Source organism: Scardinius erythrophthalmus, assembly GCF_964197995.2.
Source record: "Scardinius erythrophthalmus genome assembly, chromosome: 9".
Classification (NCBI taxonomy): domain Eukaryota; kingdom Metazoa; phylum Chordata; class Actinopteri; order Cypriniformes; family Leuciscidae; genus Scardinius; species Scardinius erythrophthalmus.
This window is the reverse complement of record NC_138229.1, coordinates 17,594,332-17,615,404: the sequence shown is the minus strand read 5'-3', so window position 1 is coordinate 17,615,404 and position 21,073 is coordinate 17,594,332. Positions and strand designations below refer to the sequence as shown.

Here is a 21,073-nt window from a genome sequence, read left to right as displayed (position 1 = left end):
TTGCAGCCCGATCCCACCCACGGTGCAGTTCAGGGGGATCTCTGAACAGCTCCCTTAAAGAGACAGCTGACCCAAAAATGAAAATTCTGACCGTATCATTTTTTAACACCCAGTTTATTCCAGCTAATTTGATTATGCTTTCAGGTGTTGTTTCCAAATACAGAAAAAAGAGGGTGAAATCAAAAGGTTTTTACATTCTTGTGGGATCAGATTATAGCTGACTTCATACAGGGTCTAATACTTTCATCCCCACTTTTATTTAACCATTTTAAATCTATTATGTATTTTTGTTCTTGATTTTACCTCAAAATCAGAGAGGAAATTGCAGAAAAGCTGCAATTTCATCTACCTGATCACAACCAAGGCAACCTTTCACATTTTCCTTACCACTTCTGTTTTTTCTCTTTTCTTGTGTGGCCCTTTTTTCTTGCTGCTGAAAATGTCTTTGAGTGGACCTCAGAGACATAAGAGCGGACGTCCCATCAGGATGCGCTCCTTGTAAGCGGTCTTTTCATGCTAAGGGGGCCTTCTGTTAACATTGATAGCATCTGCTGCGCTCAACAGTTCATTAAAAGTGACTGACCTGTTGAATCAGATGATACATGAGTGTGACATTGAGTCCAAGATCAGATCTGTAAGCTTAAGATAGGAATGGTTTTGTTTTAATCTGGTGTATTCCAAGAGGATTCTTATGGGGTTCTTCCGCTGTCATCATCTGTATGTTGGGTCACAATATGGATTTACACTGTTTCACAAGTTACTGCTGCCATCTGCAGATTCAAGGCTGCACTTATTAGTGTCATCTGTTCCCCAATGAGAATCAGTACAGGCACAAATACACATAGGCTACACACCACAGGAAAATAATAGAACGTCAGAATGTGCGATACAGCCGCAGGGTCACAGCAGCAGAGGTAGACTCAACTTCCTTACTCGAGTGAAAGTACAAATAGCCTACTACAGGTCAAATATTACTCCGTTACAAGTAAAAGTTGAAGTAGCCTACAGAAGTACTTGTTTTTAAAAGCACTTAAGTATCAAAAGTAAAAAGTAAATGTCAATGCATTGTTTTACCAAGCTCAATCTGCAGGGCGAAATCAAATCGCAGGCAGATCGGGCTGGGTTTACCCAGTCTAACTTACAGTACCTTATGCCTCTGAATCTATGCCTGCCTACCCTCATATTAATATCAAATTTATTCCGAGAATACAGTTCCAGTAGTGGGATTGAATGTGAGATTGAATAAGTGCACTCAATAACGCCCACAATGGTTTCGGACACCCAAAATGGCTGTTCCCTCAAAGAGTGCCCTATTTAAAGTTGTTTGGCTTTTAGTATGAATATGTTAGCCTTACTGTTATCTATAAGCTAGTGTGCTCCAAAACAATGACAAAATTCACATTTAGAAGACCAAACCCAACATTGAAAATGAAAATCAGGTTGATGTCAGAATCCAACGTCACATTTGCGTCAATCTCCAACATTGGACAGACGTTGTATTTCGGTTGAAAATGAAAAACGGGTTGACGTCAGAAACCAACATCAGTCGGGTTCTGACGTCAACACGACTTTCATTTCCAAACAAAATCCAACGTCTGTCCGACGTCAGAAATCTGACATTAATTTCCAACCAAAATGCAACCCCTGCAACTAAAATCATCCCCTGACTGATCTTACAACTTTCTACTCAAGGACCTTGACAGAAATGTAGTGGAGTAAAAAGTTTCCAGAAAACATAATACTCAAGTAAAGTACAGATACTCAAAAAGTGTACTTGTAACAGTACTCAAGTAATGTACTTTGTTACTGTCTCTGCACAGCAGAGATAAGTCCAAAAAGAATGCTTCCAATAACAGGATGTAGGAGTATATACACCAAATCCAGCAATCCTTGTGTTCTTCAATCCGACCGACTCACTCAGTCCAAACATTACAGCGGCATTAGTTTCCAGCATCATTTTTCCATTTCAGTTCCAACATTAGAATGTTTCACTTCTATGTAATACGATTCAGAATGAATCTCAGAGGTCAAACATTCCTCAGTTTCACCCTCTTTCGCCCATTTAAGGTCAGAAACCTTAGACATTAGAAATGTTTAATGGGAAATAATCTTAATAGTTATTATTATTCATTTTTAATATAAACTTTTTGTTGTATTACATTGTTAAAATATTTATTAATAAATTATTAGATTGATTTACTTGTATTATATTTATTGTATTATTTTATAAAATAAAATAATGGATTACATTTTTTTTATTGTTTTACTGTATATATATATATATATATATATTTTTTTTTTTTACAACTTTACTACTTTTACATGCACTTGATTATTAATATAACAGTTCATTTCCTTGTATTGAAAAAAAAATGGTGTCGACAAGCTATCTTCATTATTATCAGTGTCATTTAAGTTCTGATTCAGTTCAGTTTTTTGTTAATGGAATAATTTAAATGGATATGCACTAATATTTAAGTGCTGACAGATAAGTGGGTGCAAGTTAGCAGGTTAAGCACAAGGTCCAGAAGTTAGATAAATCCTACGGATGTGCATTTATCAAAACCATCATTTCAATGTGACCTCTTAAACTAACATATACAGTACTGTTCTTTGTCTTTTTGTGCTTGTCTTTAATTACTTTACTTGTTGTGAAGACAAACTTTAGGCTACAGTGGGAAATCTAATGAACATATGGTGTTTTCTCTACATTACAGCGCCCATACGGTGAGGTAGTGCTCTGGAATTATGGGTCGCACACGCAGTGTTATTGGCAGGAAGTCATCAGACGTTGCCCTTCTCACACAACACACAGAAGCAAGAGTGAATAGACAAGGATTTGGCCCCACACCAGCCTCCTGGGAAAAGTGTCCAAGCTCATCAGGAAAGCCATTTAAAAAAACAGTGTGCTTCCGACTAGGAGAGAGGACAGCGGGGGCAAGAATCACACACTCCGCAGTGGGGAAATTATGAGCCTGTTGATGACACACGCTGAGCAGCCAGACAAACAGGAGGAAACCATGTGCGCGAGTCCGTGAGTGAGAGGAAAAACACGGCAGAGGTCACAGATAGGATAGTAATACAAACTGGGAGGGGTATCCCGTGCAGATGGAGCTCGTTCCCAGAGGGGGCAATATCAAATACTCCGCAGTGAGTTAGAGCAGGGAATGTATTACTCATACTTCTGTTAAACAAACTCCCACTTCCTGGGCTGGATGATGTGGGAATCTCATTCTGATTAATCCAGCTGAGTCAGCTGACCATCAAATGGACAGCCTGGAATTTCAGAACATTCTGGTTTTGGTTTTTTGGGAGAAAGTAAGAGATGCTTACTCACAACAAGGGCTGAATGTTAACCACACTTTCTCAAACGATAAAGAAAAAAAAAAAACAGGAATAAAGTCTGGAATGGATGTTATTATATAATGACGTGCTGGAGTAGACACTGTCAGGGGAGATGAATAATCCTGAACTCTGTTGGACAAAAGGATGTGGGTTTAGAGCTAATTATTTTGTACCTTGTAAAGTGGTGAGAGTACAGTGTGATTTCAATGTCCCGTTTCAAAGGAGCCCTACTCTCAGGCATTCACAGTTCATTTGGTTAAAATAGCTTTATTCAGTTCGAAAGAGTCATGTTAATAAAAATCACAGTAAATTATGTCGTTAAAAAAAGCAAAACGTCTGGGCACTCAGTCAACCGGAGGAAATATGGGAAGGGATTGAACTAAGCTCATCTTTGTCGGACGGCCACACAAAGAAGCGTGTTTGAAATCTAAAGGCCACGCATGACTTTAAGTCTAACAGTAAAAGTAAACAAACCAAAAAAACTACAACAGTAAAATTAGACTGATAACAGTAGCTGCCACAAGATACATGGCTATTCTCATCGTATTACTCAAACTGCTGAAGCGTCTCATCCAATGTATTTGAGAGGTTATACTTTTGGCAGACACAGTCAAGCTTGTAACATGTTTTTGATTTGCTTGGAGGTAGTCTCATCGTTCAAATGTTTTGTTGTATACCTGTGAGAGTCAAGAGAGAACATTTAAATGCACTTAAAATCTTATCACATCACAATGTTTTCAGCAAAGTCCATCAACACTTATGTAATGTTATAATGTTGTTGTTTTTTTAAAGAGTGAAGCTCACAGACCTGAGGGCATTGAGAAGCCCCTCCACACTGTTGGGCGGCTGAAATCGCAGAACCTTAATGCATCCTTTCATCTATATCATAAAAAAACAACAGACAATAACATTATGTACTTGGATTTTTTTTAAATCAGGTTTTGTATTTGTATATAGTTTACTTTTAATTAGGGTGCTCTATTTAGCACATTCATTTAGTTGGTAGCAATTTACAATAAGGTTTGTCCAAGTTAAATATAAGAATAAACAATACTTCTACAGCATTTATTAATCTTAGTTAATGTTCATTTCAACATTTACTAATACATTATTAAAATCAAAAGTTGTATATGTTAATATTAGTTACAAATGTTGCATTTAATGAGAAAGTACTAATATTTTTAACATGTTTAACATTATGTGTTAAACTGACAGCCCTAATTAAACTATTTACAAATATAAAATCAGCATAATTAAATGAATATATTTAAATGAAACAAATTTGACTAAAATCATACATCGATTTTGGAGGACTTTACGAAAGCTCCAGCTGGATGGACATAGTCGTATAGGATGATCACCCCCACCATTACGCGCAGACAGAATAACACTGTGTCCTCACTGGCAAATCGAGTGCGGTACTCCCTGATCATTACACACACACACACACACACACACACACACACACACACACATACAGAGGATGAATTACAGAGTTACAGCCTGCTACAGAAGAAACAAAAGCACAAAGATTAAACAGAATTGTTTTAACTTACGGTGTCTCTAACATGACTTTACACACACTTGCCATCGTACTCAGGCAATCTGTTGTGTTCTCTACGGGTAGTTCTGCATGCTGATCAGATAGAGAGAGCAAAATGTGTTGGTTATGCTGGTTTGTAATGAGAAAACAGTGATTTGTGAGTGAAAGTGAATGAGAAACATTCGTGTATAGATGTGTTACTGAAGTATATTATGCATTTTCTAAGACTGATCAAGTAGAATTTATTCATGAGCATCTGGACTTGTTTGTCTATTTAGTTTACATCCATTTGAGTGGTTGTGTAAGGCATGTAAAAATCCAACTTCAACAGTTTTACAACCACCTACCTTTGATACAAATTTAGTTGTGGCATCGCTTAACGTTTTCAGCATGGGCGTGGCATTGGCGTAGAAGAGAGACATGCGATTGGCCAGTTCGTTGTCAACCTCATTATGCTCTTCTGCCTGCAGAAAGAACACACATGGGTTTTTTTTCAGCATCTAAATGTGAAAAATCCATACTTTTGAAGATTTAAACTAAAGGGGTCAGTTAAGGCAATGGGCTTTTTGGAGGTTATGGATGCGCTTTTCCTTGGTCAGCTTTACTTAAGTAGTTAATCATGGAAATGGATGTGGAAATTGGGCATTCTGGTTTGCTGAAAAAGCATTTTAGCTGACTTGAAACATTTCATTCATTACTGTATGCTAAAAACTGAATGTAAATCCTGCTTAAATCCACAGACTGCAGACATGTCCAGAATTCCTAATACGTGCTCTTCCACAGCCGAGCTCATGTTTCATGAGATGAAAGCGGCTGCCGTAATTATTCCTCACAGAGAGTGCTTTTAATTGGCGAGGCAAGGTCAACGATCCTCTGTGTCAAACCCTGCTGAGCCGCTCCCTGATGATACAGCACACGCTAATGAGACTCAAGTCGTTAGCGCACGTTACCATCTCAACGTCAACCAAACGCACTGAAGCCTTGTGTCAGCTAAAAGATAAAAGCAGGCATACGGGAGGAAGACGGACAAAATAAAAACGAGATGAATGCGATATCTCATGTTCCCCTGAGTCAGGATCTTGTGCCGCTCTGCCATCTAATGATCCAGACCATTAGAGAACAGAAGAGCTCCCATTAACCCCTGGGACACGGGGGAACAGGGTATTACTAAAACATAAGTCGCCTGATAATGAGGCATATTTCCATACAGAGCAGGTTTACTCACTGTTTGGTTGATGATACGCATGCGGCTTAAGGTCCTTCTGTAGTAGCTGAAGTCATTCTGGATGGCGGGGTTGGTCATCTGGCGAGAGAGCAGATGAGCATTTAAATGCAGAACTGGCAGCTGAAAATTGTATTTCTGCTGAATATGGGAATGGGAAACATGTAAACATCGCATTCATGCATTTTTCATTTTACTGTGAATGTATGAATTCAAGTGAGCAATTTCAAAATCCAATAAGCATGTGGCCATTTCATTCACCGCTGGGTCTGGTGACAGACTTCATCAGTTCAATAATCTAGAATAACAGATTCTCTATGGCACCTTTGAAAACAACTGCACATGGGTTTTTATTAATATGAGTCATTGGTTGCAACTGGACTTTCTGTTCCAATAGTTCAACTAATTAGCTGAATCACTTACGTGCAAATTAAGTTAACTAATTGGATACAAAATTCAGTGGCTTGCAAATCAATTCTGTCATACACGTTCTCTATAGCAATCGGATTACCGGTATGTGTGATCTAGTAGAAAACTGAGGGGGTTTTTGTGGTTCAAAAAACAAAGCAGCTTTACGGTATGATACTTTAACATAACAGCTGGCATGAAATGAAAATTCGCCCAAAATGCACGTTATAGATTTTGCGAATGGTCATCCGTGCATGTTTCATTTTTGTAAAAAAAAAAAAGAAGAAAAAAAGAAATATTGACCATGTAATGTTTAATCAAAATGTCATAACTCGATCTTCCGGAGAAAACGACAGACTTCTCGGCTGACGCATGTCAGATTCTACAATCATTTAGTCCACTTAAACCCTGGCCTTGAAAGCATGTATTCATTCATGCCAATCAACAACCGATGCATAGAACCAAGTCTCTCCACCCTTTTTCTTAAGAAATAATGGACCGTTTTCAAGATGCGTTTCCATAGTTATCAACATCGTAAATCTAGTAACGTTTTTCATATTTTCATTTTTAAAAAGGTAATATAATTTTATTACACTATACTTTGTGTTATTTGTAATTTTATTAAATTAAATAAAACAAAAACAAATTTACACTGCTGCCAAGGTGTTTCTAATACTATGGCAGACGGAGCGAGGGAAAATTTGACATCTTTCTCTCTTTTGAATGTTGTAATCAATCTTTCTATTTTTTCCCCTCATTTGAAAAGTGGTGGATTATTTTTCTTTTGCTACAGGAGCAAATGGGAATACAAAAATTGTATTTGCTGTTGTCTCCCGTTCACCACTATAGAAGTTTACCCAACTATGAAGACTTCCGCTTCTGAGAACCATCGTATGTATTTCACAGTACTGAAGAAAACATTTGTCATTACTTCCGTTTCATCTTTACTTTAAAGTCAGCATGAAATTAAAATATTCAAAAAATGTTACATTTTTAAATACACATTGAGCTTAATGTGAACAATCATCTGTGCGTTTCATTTTTATTTATTTTTTTACCTCGTAATTCTTAATAAAAATGCCATAACACCATCTTCCAATGAAACGACAGATTTCTCTATAATAACATGTGCCAGACTCCTCCAATCAACATGTGAAAATTTCGGATAAGAATTTCGGAGTCCGGAGTGTGCAAGGACCTTAACTCTGGAAGTAGTTGAAAGTGGACAAGCTCAAAACGTTTTAGACCCAGTTTACACCTGTATTCAGTGTTGTTCACTTGTGATCTGATTGACAAAAACATAAACAGGGCCACACAGTCGACTGTAAGCTCACATTTAGATCTGACTCCATCCAATGAACAACCGATATGTAGAACCAAGACCGCACCCTACATTTTGTTGCTTTTCGATAATCCGTTGCATTTGGATGTACGTCATAATATGGAAGAAAACATTTGTTACTATTTCTGTTGATCCGTTTTAAATGCTGCAGTTTGAAGAGAGACTGCATAATCACTGCTTGTTATGTTTCTCATTTGTAAGTCTAATAAATGAATACGTATAATATATAATTTCTAATGATCAGCTAACTGCAGATTTTAGGGGGCTGAGAAGAGGCAGGATGCTGGGGTTTCAATAAAGAGGGTCTTTGCCCCTTACACCTTTGCTCCACATCCTCTTATTATACCTAATTGTTGTGATTTCGCAGTCGTTTTCAGAACCAGGTTAGTAAGAGATAATTCCATGAAGGATTAGATTGGAAGAAAAGTGCAGAGTGGTTGTGACCAGAGGTTGCCTGGTTACCTTCAGCTCATCGAAGCGCAGGGTGAAATGCAAAATCTCAGCGAACTGCCGTGCGAGCGCCTGCTCCTGCTCCAGATGCTGAGTTGGGCTACAGCGTGAGCTTGTGAGGAACTCCAGCAGGCCCTGAAGAGAGTCTTCTGCAAGAGACACCGAAGAAACAGAACTGCTAGTTCTTCATGCTGAATATAGGAATGCATACTGGGTTATGGTCTCCAAAATTTGAACAAGACCAGTTTGCCCTTTGATGTTTCACCAGAGCCTCTCCTCCAGAGAGCACTGCCATTGTCTGGTGTTAATGTTTGATTAAGGGCTATGTCATGTTTAATTATGTCATGACCTATTTCTAAACAACAGACCCTCCATCTGAATCACTCAAACCCACAGACAGACAGCTCAAAAAGTGAAAGCAATCACATGGCAGATGCTTTGAGACATACAAGATTATAAAACAAAATATTTCTGTATAATACATCAATGGCGTGTAATACTCAAAATTTCCAGATGAGTTGCGTTCACTTGCGAAACATTTGTGTCATCTCGCTGAAGCATTGAAATATTATTTTTTACTCTCCTTTTTCAATAGGACTCAATAGAAAATAGCAATTTTAAATTGTAATAGTATTTCACAATATTACCGTTTTTTACTGCATTTCTGATCAAATAAAGTATTGGTGAGCATAAGAGACTTCTTTTAAATAAAATCTCATCAACCCCAAACTTTTGAAGAGAATGTATTTCTTTGCAGGATAATGAATTTGTCACTGATACAGTAGATGTGGGGTGTATACTGTCAGAGATGAGGAGAGCTGTGTTTTTGCTAGATGTGGTGAAAGAAACTGGCCTTGACCAAAGAGCATGATAATCCAATTGTGACGCACTGCTGCTCTGTTTACGGCTCGTTCCCTGGGAACATGCGTTGAGTCGGAACAGAAATTTCACAAGACTATTAAAAACTCAAAAACATATTCAGCAGTTAATGTAGCTGTGATTCAGCTGTGGGTACGAGTCCACAGACTGCTCATATTCTGTACAACAGCAGTCTTGCTCACGTGACATTGCTTAATTATATCACACAATCCACATTTTTATTTTATTACTTATGAATAACTATATGACAGTAAGTGATTTTCTCTGATTAAGAAAGGCTTGTGAAGGAGCATATGAGCTGATGTAACAGTAAGGACAGTTTAATGCCTGGGCTTATATAATCTCACTAATGTCGGCTGCTGACGTGTGCACTGGTACGTGTTTGATCATACTGATGAATCAAGTCTCACTGAAAATCGAAACACTCCAAAGCAGATGCAAATCCTACAGTACATGGTAAATGGGTCAGTGGACCATACACCTGTGAGGAATTGTGGCACATTAAAAATGACCTCTCATTTATCACCTGTGCCTCTGGGTAAACATAGCTGTTATTATATATAGTTTTGTGTGCTGTGCACATTAAAGAAAATAGAAAAAAAAATGTCATACCCAGTTTAAGTGAGAACTCATAAAACTTCTTTAGTTTGCCAACCAGCGGGACAACGGCGGCCCACGCTCCTTCCTGCACACGCTCATCACTGGGATGCTGTATGGCCTGAGGAGACAACACGCACACACTTAAACACAGCTGGGGATGACATTGCTGACAACAGAAACAAAAGGAGTTTGTGTCATGAAAAGCAACACAGAGCACAGGCCGATGTCAGAAGGATCTGCAGTGCACTCTAGATGTACTCGCCTGTCTGATGGCTTCACCTGCTCCGCTGTATGACTGCAGTTCCTGTAGTACAATCACAGCCTCTGTTAGGACCCCGTTGACCTCCTCCCATACTCTCCTCTCGGCTTCTGTGGGCTTGGCATCTACAGAGGAGAGATCAGCTCAGAATCGTGGCTGGAACTGCAATCGTCATTATTATCATATTAATTCGTTATAGTAATTATTTTTAAATATATTTTATTTTTAATATATATAATTATGTACAGTTATGGTAATAAGCAAATAGCAATAGTTAATAGTAACTAGTAATATTAATAATCCATTATTATTATGAATCATAATAATTAATAATATATATATATATATACTGTATATATATATATATACTGTATATATATATATATATATATATATATATATATATATATATATATATATATATATATATATATATATAGTACTGTGCAAAAGTCTTAGGCATGTTACAGATGTTCATGTTCATGCAAAAAGAATGTTTGGAAATGTAAACTGATATTTCCTACTGACACACTACAGCAAAGAATTAACATCCCTAAGACTTTTGCACAGTACTATATATATATACAAAAGTGATTTTCTTTTTGTATTTTGTTGTTTGATTAACATTAATTAAGAACATAGAAAACAGTGCGCGAGTTCTCTTTCACGCCTTCTTGTGCTCATATGTTTTAAAATAGCTTTAATGTTTATACTGACAGGGCCTAAAACGCCTGTAAATGATAAACTTGTGCTCTATGATAGTTAAACTTTGCAATTAATCCCAAAATCACGTGCATTTCGAACCGTGGTGCCTGGTTCGTGCGTATCAAAAACAATCCCTACCCTTGACATCACACATCTTGGGATGTGACAACAGCTGATGCACACACAGAGACATCGATGCTAAAACGATATATCGTGCAGCCCTACTTGTGACGGTATATTCACTTACTTTCAAAGTCCAGGAAAAAGTTCCCTGTATTGTTCTCAATATCCCGCGTGAGAACCTTGATCAGATTCCCCATCCCGACCTGTCAGACACCTAAAAGAAAAGGAGAAAAGGAAAAGTGACGCAAAACTACTTTCTGTATGACAATTTTTGCTCGTGGCGCTTTGAATGCCAATCAAGGTGTATACACCATTTTATTTGCCTTCAGATACAAGAACACATTCAGGTTGACTCAATTCGCATCAAGAACTGTGACACCTGTGCTTTCGACAGCAACATCTGGCCACACACATGTGAGCGTGACAGGGAACATCTGCTCGGGGCAGTGCAGAAATCAGGGGAGACCCAAATGCTGCTGCATTCCCCTCCTGAACACACACCCCAGTTTCCTGCAGGTGAAAGGACACAAGCCGCTGAGAATGCAGTCAGACTGCAGCACGCATGGGTGGATCTACTGCAGGATCATGTCGCCCTCTAGCAGTCAAAGGGTCTCTGTAGTCCAAAATTGACACTCCGAAGTACCCCTCCCTTTGAGCTCAGGACTAAATCATTGTAAGAATCATATGTTCCCTGAAAAGAGCGCACTCTCATTCTTATTCATCCGCTCTGAGCTCAGCGCAGGAGTCAGCTCTCCCACAGCGAGTCACTGAGCATAACAGATTAAATAACATCACGAAAAATCAACAGAGGATCCTCAAGAGGAGCGGATAGACCTCAGAGTTAAACGGCATGTCAACACATTCAAAGCCCAAGGACAGACTTTTGTTTTCAAACCGAAAGGAAACTTTGTTTATTTCTTTGAAGGACTTTTCTTTCCCTCTAAACGAACTGCCTTGAAAATAGGTAAATGGGTTTCTAGAGTGTCTCACTGACCTACAGCGCATGCTGCAGTGTGAGCGGGGGTGTGCTGTCTTTATATCGTGGCATACTCGTGTTCACATGCCATTTCGGATTTAAGCAACCAAAGGGACTAAATAAGCACTGGTGTCTTGAACCTCCTAAGCCCGCCTGTCAGCTTTACACCCCCTCAGATTGGGGAGGGATGGTTCCATCTAAACTGAGGTTACTCATTTGACTACAACATACACAACCTGCAATCCTATTGGCTAAGGAGGGAGAGACCGAACATTCTGCTGTTTCCATGGAGCCTAAAATTTTTTCAACACAAAATGTGCCGACAGCCAATAGGAGCGAAGCACAGGAGTACTCGACAGGACTTAAAAACAACTTGAATGAATTAATCATGAGTGCGGCACTAGGAAAAGAGACACGTGACTCAAAAACTAATTTGGACACAAAAGTGGAACAGTTTGATAAAGTAAACCTCGCAAGCTTCCTTAAATGTTTACAAATGATACATTCGAGTTCGACAAACTATTAAAGCAAAACCTTTTTACTATAAGAAGGGTATTAGGGTGTTCTAGGAAAGCTTTTAAAAACTGCTAGATGAAATTAATTAATGATCATATCATTATGAATAATAATTCATGGTTACATATTAATTTATAAATCATGAATTAAATTAGTTCATTACCATCATTACCAAAACTATTTACAAAATAAATTTGAACAGCATTAATAAGAGCAAAATTAAATTTTTTTTTTTGTGCCTACAAAACTTAAGAGGTAGGTAAATAGTAAATTAGTAGGGCTACATCTGAAGTGGGGCTAAATACAATCATATACTTCCACATTTAAATTAGGTGATGATCTCAGTGAGGAGGAGTAAAATCCCAAATCCTATTAGAAGAATGTGTAGCTATCTCAGTTTTTGCTGGTCTGAGAGAGAGAGAGAGAGAGATTTCGATTATAGGTGTGCTCACTACATTAGTGGGCTGTTTCCTCCCACTGCAGCATTCGGCAGTATTTGCCTCCACGTGCTTTTGCCTCTACTACTACTACTATCACCCAACCAGAGAAGAATATGACCCCGCCCGTTTCCTTCCCTCTCCCTCTTTATACGACAGAGAGCGGGGAGGAAGTCACGTGTGTGTGAGGGGAGGCTCTGCAGTCTGAGCCGGTCTGCTGCGGCAGTGCAGAGAGCACAGATAGCGCTCCTCTTGACCCAGATTCCAGCCGTGCCACGTCACACTGGGTTAACATTTACCCTGGCATAGAAAGACATGGGCAGATACGCTGCAGGTTGCCCTCGGCAGACACGGCTAACACTCATACACACGCACGCCTTTGGCCACACAGAGTCTGTCCCTTTCATTATAAGCTTAATTACCTTGCATTATATCAACTTGATTAATTAATAACACTTATTGTGATATAATAAATGTAATATGATGTTATATATGATAAAATTCAATATTCTGTTAATTATTAAATTATTTATAATTTTCTAATTTAATTATATATTATATTAATATAAATAGCACATGAAATTTATAACACTAACACTATCTTTATTACCGTCACTAATTATAATGATAATAAATAAATAGATAATTATAATAAATATATTTGTGATATATTGTATATGAATTATAAAGAAAAAACATATAGAAAATATAATCATTATATTTATGATTAAATATATTGAATTTCTCACACACATAACACACACACAAAATACACATTTCAAAATATTTACACTAACAGTCGTCATTTCTGTCACTTATTAGGATGATAATAAATACATACATAATTCTTTTTTGTAATGAATTAAATTAAAACATTTATATATATATGTTTGTGTGTCTGTGTGTGTATTATTGAAATTCTAAATTATATATTTTATTATAAATAATAATACAATATTATTAATATATAAATGATAATAGTATATAATATTATTAATACTATATCAATAGACTATATCCATTATTTGTTCAGAAAGGCACTGGTCTCTGATTAGGTGTCAGCCCACCGCCAGAGCTTGATTTCCTACCATCACGAGGGAAAGAGAGACACAGGCGCGTGTGCTGGACAGACAGACAGACAGATAGTCTACACATGGACACAAGCATGCATGGCTGGCCAGCTGTAACGGGGCTGGGAAGCGTCAGGCATGAGTCAGTGAGAAATAGCGATCACTCCTTCCGCCGCATGACGGAAATTCTGACATCTGCACCCTTCATTTAGACCCTCGAAATACCACAGGACACCCAGATTTGAACAAATAAACGTTTGGTATATTAGCTATGACACATTTCTTAAGAATCTGTCTGCTATGAAACAATATTTCTGACAATATTTTTTGGTGATTTTTCTGTTATTGCCACATATTGCTGTAGAGCAGATGATGTTATTTAGATCTACAGCAGTACAAAATCTCTGATTAACTTGTGTTGGGAGCACAGCTGAACTTTACATGAACCTAAAAATGAAACCCACGTTGCCCGTGAATCTCCTCTGTTCCACCCCTGTGTGATCATGGATGTGAGAGACACATCATTCTGAAACACACAGAGGTGTCAATGAACCGACAGAGAGAATTTTCACATCCACTAACACTCCTGACGACCTTAAAAAGTAAAGCTAATATGACCCAACACATGATATTATTTTCACTTTAAAAATGGGATTAAGATATGTGTCAAGCTGATTTGACCTTGAAAAAGCTACAGAAATTCTTTCATTTCATATCTACTTCATAATAGGAAGGTTACAGTATCTGTGTACAGACACTAGAAATTGAAGGGTTTTATTGCCTCCTGGTGGACATTTGTAGCTATGACAGGTTTTGTCACCCTGCTGACTTTAATTCAGGGTTATCATGCACCATTTTCAATTGAGAATGCACTGTAAATTCTAAATTAATTCAAATTCAAATAAATACACTGTAATTTCAATTTCAAAAGGAACATTTGTCAAAACTTTAAATGCTGGCTTAAATCCTTGTACAAAATTTTTGGAAAAAGTTTAAAAAGCCTTGAATTTTAAATGTTTATAGACTTCATACTTGTATTAGATTACCTTAAATTGTTTAGCCACTACTGTAAAAATTATTGGCGCAATTAGCTATCATCACAACTTAAAATGTTGATTTAACTTGAGATGACTTAAATATTAAGTTGTCTCTTAATACAACTTCACAATTCATGTTGTCTAAACCTAAAATTTTTCCTTTTTAGCAGGATCAAGAAATGACTTTTTGCGCCGTTTTATTGACGTTATAAACAAATGTCAACATTATTTTTTAATCAAACATGTTATATATAAAATAAAAACCACTAAGCCAAGGCTCTAACCAGATCAAACATTTTATGAACATCCTTTTTTTTTTTTTTTTTTTTTTTTTACGAGTGCCTTCACCCTCTTTAGGGGTGATAATAAGATGCAGAAATTATGGTTTGACACCTTAAAAAAACACACACACACACACACACACACACACACACACACACACACACACACACACACACACACACACACACACACACACACACACACACACACACACACACACACACACACACACACACACACACACACACACACACACACACACACACACACACACCAAAGCAGCATTAAGTGACACTGATGCAGATGCATGAATTCTCAACTGCCACCAGCCATAGTAAGTTTGTTGTGAATTTTTGCACTTATACTGAGTTTTCAGCTTCAGGTTATTTTGCACCTTTACTATTTAGATTTATAGATTACATTTAGCATTAAATCTCACAGGGGAAGGCAGTTGCAATCCCTTGTCAACTCCAGGATGAGTCCCACCTGATCTCATGAGAAAACTTAACTATTTACGAGGTGGCAAGTTTGTGAGTCAGACAAAAATGTATGAAGAAAAAAGTAAGCATAAAGTCCCACCTCTAACCCCAACCCTAAGCATAACCATCAGTGGGGTGTTAGCAGATTATACGAATACGAATTAGACACCAATTCGCCAAAACCTGAAATAGTAATAAATTGCTATGAGATTATGTTGGTGAATCAGAAGATTCACGTAGGGATAATGTTTGATACAGATATGTATCCTTAATTTGGTTAAATCTTCAAGATAGATTGAAACTCTGTGTGTCATTTGCTTGTTATGTATATGTTCCTCCTGAACTAAGATGAGAGACAGTTTGCTGCATAATGTTGATTGCACAACATCATTCTCACATGCAAGACTGACTATTCACTGTTAGGATGTCATGATTGGGTCAGTTTAGTTTAAAGGGTTGGTATAATGCCCCTTTTTACAAGATGTAAAATAAGTCTCTGATGTCCTCGGAGTGTGTATGTGAAGTTTAAGCTCAAAATACCCCACAGATAATTTTTTATATGTAAAAATTGTCCCTTTTGAGGATGAGCAAAAACGCGTTGTTTGGTGCTTGTCCCTTTAAATGCAAATGAGCTGCTGCTCCCGGCCCCTTTTCAAGAAGTGGGCGGAGCTACAACAGCTCATGTCCTTAGCAGCTTGCAGACAGACATGCACTAAAATGTCAGATACTGTTCTGTCTTTTATGTTCAAACAGGAGTCGGGCAATGATGACAAACTAAAGAAGAAGTGAGAACATGTAGAATGCAACAGGACGTTTCTGAATGGTTAGTTGATGAATTTATGTAGAGTTAACTTTCTTCAAGTCTTTGATTGGCATATTCTGTCATGATAATCTATAAATCGCTTGTGTGGGAACTGTTGTAAGATACCCACGGGGTGACATGCTATTGCATTTGTGATACGTACTGTATTGTAATAAATGTGAAAAGACGGATGCGACAGCTTGAGCAGACTCCCAAATGTGCTCTATTACAACAACTCTTCCTCTTCTCATGGACTCACCCCCTTTGTTGAGTGTTTCCGGGGGCGGGTTTATGTAAATTTTAGGGTTCATGATGTCACTAACCCGGGAGGAAGCTCGTGTAGTCCCTACCAGTCATTTGTTGTAGTCCTTAAAAAGCGATTTCTGTAAAATAAAATATCTCCCTTTGCTTTGAACTTTGAACGTTGTAACTTTGCAGATGTTGTTTATACTCAAACAGCAGCATACACACTAACTAAAGTCAACCACCCCTTTAACAATATAGAAGGGACAATTTCAAATTGAATCCAAGATTCATGAAATTGACACTATGGAAAGACAAATCTGAAACAAACCATTCAAAAAACATTCAAAAATAAATCCATAAATCCATAGTTAAGAAGGTCAAACATGCCATCATGAACAACTTCTTGCTCTCTCAAATGCTTTCTTGCGCTTACTAACATAACTTCTGCATGCTACTGAAATGCTGGATTCACTTCTCTATACCTCTTCCAAAAAAAAAAAAAAAAAAAACAAGCAGCATGGAAAAATGCCACAGGCAGGAACACGAGAAACCTAATGTGAGCCGCAGTTATCGGGCCTGTAAGAACACGCTTCCTTAGGCATGACAGCACAGGTGTTTCTGTTCTCTCCTGTGCTTTTTTATTTTTTGCGCATGTACTGCTGAAAAATACGCATGCTGTTGTTCTCAGACAGTGTCTAAAGATCATTTTTGCACTTTTACCACAGCACGACCTGAGGGAACGGATACTATTTCAAATGTGATCCTGTGAGAAATAAAGTTGAAATTCCAAATAATCCTTGAAACTGAAAAGAACAAGATCTATTTACTTCTAGCTTTTTTTTTTTTTCATCTTAGGACAGCGATGAAAATAAGCTGGCCATGTGAATGTATTTGCTGCAGCCATTACAGTACAGTGCAAAAATGTGCTGAAGCATTTTTAAAGAGAGTTCGACCACAAAAAGGTGTCAACTTGCTGTAGATTTGTTTGACTGTGAAGACAGATAAAGCGAGCCTGTCCTACCACAAAGCATAACCAGGAAATTGAACCAACATTCAAAGAGGGCAACCTCCTTCACAATAGGCTACATCTCAAACTGAAAGCTAGTTAGTATAAGCTCACAAGATAGTATAAGCTCACTGTAAACATGGAACACATTATTTAACATACAGTTTCTGCATGTACTGCTTCAGTTAGTCACACATGCCTTAAGGGCATGTAAAGTGCCACTGCACGAACCCTGCAGTACAGGAATGCTCCGCTAATTCCAGAAGACCAATCACAGCACGACATCTCACAGCACAATAGCATCACAAAGTAGCTGTTTGCAGAGAGCAGATGCGATTGGTCAGCATCTTACAGTGATTAGAGATGTGCAGGTGGCAACACTGCTGTTTAAGCAGTCCATCAGTATTAGCCTTTAGTTAATAATTACAATGAACGAACACGTTTTTGATCTTTTCCCCTTTTACATAACACATAATGGCTCGGTTTCACAGATAGTGCTTAGACTAAGCCAGGGTTAGGCAGGCATTTAAGTAGCTTTCATAAACGTGCCTTACAAAAAAACATTACTGGTGAGACAAAACAATGGGCAGTGACATATTTTAAGATTTGCCAGTCAAATCGCTTTCAGTTAAGACAGCTCAAACATGCATTTAAGTCTGAGACTAGCTTAAGCCTTGACTGTCGAACCAGGGGAATATATGGCAAGTTTAAATATTCACTTAAAACATGTAACACATCATGTTAATATATAGTTTATATTAAGCTTTTATAAATTATGTTATCTGCCATAACCTAGTCTGGACATCTGCACGTCTTGGTGTTTTAATGCCGACCACTGCTCTGGAATTTGAACCATTGCTGCTGTGTCAGTATTTTTAGTTCATGTTCTTAATTAAAACCTGTGGCCTTGCACATCACAAACACTTCCCGTGGAGGAGGTCAATGACATTGAACAAATGAGCTAATGGATTCACACATGAACAACAAAACAAACAAAAAAGAATTTGCTTATATGTAAAAAGAAGTTTCTGTGGATTTATTAAGGGTCCCTATGATACATTTTTATAGTTAATATATAATGTTTCTAGTAATGCTCTGCTCTAAAATAAAGTCAATGTCCACTATTGTTTTAGTTTTTTTTATTACGCTAATTTAGGGATTCACGATATATAGGCCCATATATCGGTATTGGCCGATCGTATATGTTCCTTTTTAATGTTTTTGTTATCGGCCCGATAAGAAAATGTGGCCGATAGGCTATATATAAGCTGATAAATAATGGATTATTTCCTTCAGCTGAGACACATCAATGCGCACTGTCCGCCATGATGGCTTTGACCTGCTTAAAATATGATTAGAATCACTTCAAAAAAGGAAAATACAATTAAGTGCAACATGAGCAGAGCAAGTCTGTTATAGGCTACATAAAGTTTAAATGAGAACATTATAATTGTGTGTTTGGGACATGGCTTTTAATAGTAAAACGTTTGTTTTTGTAATCAGGCTCAAGATGCCTTCTGTAAAAAAGGCATCTCGATTTATCGGCCATTATATTGGTTATCTGCTTTCAAATATAACAAATTATCAGTTATCGTATCGACTTTTTTTAATATTGGTGCATCCCTTCACTGTTTAGTGTCTGATGACCAATATCCAGAAATGTCTTTATAATCTTTGCTTGTTGTGACACAATAATAACGAGTAGTGAATAAAGTAAATGTAGCCTATGCTTAACCTCTATCTAAATAGTGGTTAAGCATAAATTAGGCTACTATGTACAAAAAACTGTATTATTTAATGCAAACAATACATTAAATAGATAAGTTACCTATGTGAACATGTAGCCTACCTGTAAAAGAGAAAGGGGGGTTAAAACAATTATTGGCCTATCTACTAAATTATTACATCAGCTAGATATATTTTTTTCTGTAGCCTATAGCTTGCTTAGTAAAACGTGTCACAAATATCTAAAATGGTCCATCACAAATATCTAGAAAGGTCATGTAAAGTTAGGGGAATTTATTGGCCTAAAAGAGTGGGAACCCTTTTTATTGGTTATACTTTGAATGAACCGCGCAATTGTCATATTAACATTTTTATTATTGAACGTTACAAGGACTAACAGTTGTTTCAATAAACAGCCATAAGCAATTGCAAAATAAATGGTTGTCCGTAGGCTACATCGAATAATCTAGATTTGGACCTGTAACTCTATGACAGTGAAAATGTAGGAACTTACTGTGCGTTGAAATGCGTGTTTTGAATAAACAAAATCAGGAAGTGGCATGATCTATTTGAACACAGAGGAAGTCTGAAAACTCGCACCATCGCTTTTGTTCACAAGAATAGTCTCGGTTTTATCATAAAATTCACTCCTTTTTCTGCTCAGCAGCAGACAAATACGCACAATACACGTAAAACACAATACAGGCACAAAATTCAAAGCCATATCTGTAATCACCGTCCATTACAAAGAATACACACGTCAAGTCAAGTGAAATTAAAAGTGGTCAAACGCTTTGTTTCCCAACATACTTAGTAAAATAATGTAAAAGCTTCAAATGATTCATTTAAAATCTTTAAACTTGAATTTAAAGTATGGTTGGCCTTTCTTTGAGTTTAGTTTGAGTGATTTGTACACTCAGGTTGTCTTTTGTAGCCTCTCATCTCACCTGAGCGCTGAAGGAAACAAACGTTCTCTCGCGCCTGGTGTCAGGTTGCATAGTGGAAAGGTAATGCATCTTAATCCATGATTCTTACCTCAATTTCCAGTCAATTCAGTGAAAAGTAAATATAGGGAAACGCTGAAGAACACCCTGCTCAGCGGATCATTGTGAAGATGTGGCGTGTGTCTACATTTTCCGGATTGGCCAATCAGAAGTGTTGGGTTTGACGCGCAGGTTGAGCTCGAGTAGACTATGAGACCGCTGAAGAGGCTCAGCCTACATCTATAAAAGGAATTGATTTCGAGAGAGGAAGGAAGCAGACTAGTTTTGCTATGCCTGTTGCGTTCGCAATGTAGTTTGGACGATTTTGCTTTCACTTATACGTTTTATTATTTTATACACTGAGGCACTCCGACATCTGCAAGCGCGAGCAAAACGACAAATGAAGCAGCGAGCGTTGATTGTAACGAAAATGCTCTAGTTCTTTTGCACTGTATTGTCACAAATTGGGTAAAGTTGTGTGTTAACACACAAATTGAGTAAAAACAATTAATACATGATTAGACCTTAGCCGATCTACAACAGGCTGATTTTCAGCATGGAATACCACTTCCAAGCAAAGTTCAGAGGAAAAATAGGCTTTTCAAATGTGCAGTGTTTTCTACCACATTAAAAGTTGT

General features: G+C 37.5%; 1 protein-coding gene and 1 long non-coding RNA gene across 3 annotated transcripts in view; one reads left to right on the top strand and one right to left on the bottom strand.

Moving 5' to 3' along the window:
• The window catches only part of LOC308695285, a 96,311-nt gene extending 91,903 nt beyond the window's left edge, over nt 1–4,408 (top strand). The window contains exon 4 of the long non-coding RNA XR_014030682.1: nt 2,718–4,408. This is a non-coding gene — a long non-coding RNA (uncharacterized lncRNA). The remainder of the gene's footprint in view (nt 1–2,717) is intronic.
• fam49ba (family with sequence similarity 49 member Ba) lies at nt 2,442–20,801 on the bottom strand. 2 transcript variants are annotated; one of them, XM_081373381.1, is made up of 11 exons: nt 20,488–20,801; nt 11,001–11,090; nt 10,052–10,173; nt 9,802–9,907; nt 8,323–8,459; nt 6,114–6,191; nt 5,236–5,352; nt 4,902–4,981; nt 4,644–4,770; nt 4,154–4,224; nt 2,442–4,022 (listed from the first exon to the last, which is right to left on the bottom strand). In XM_081373381.1, the coding sequence occupies exons 2-11, from the start codon at nt 11,071–11,073 to the stop codon at nt 3,956–3,958; spliced, it is 978 nt and encodes a 325-aa protein (XP_081229507.1). In that variant the 5' UTR covers nt 11,074–11,090; nt 20,488–20,801; the 3' UTR covers nt 2,442–3,955. The 2 variants fall into 2 exon arrangements, with proteins under 2 accessions (XP_081229507.1, XP_081229508.1); XM_081373382.1 differs by having other exon boundaries at nt 3,588–4,022; nt 20,400–20,509.
• Between the last annotated feature and the right edge of the window lie 272 nt (nt 20,802–21,073).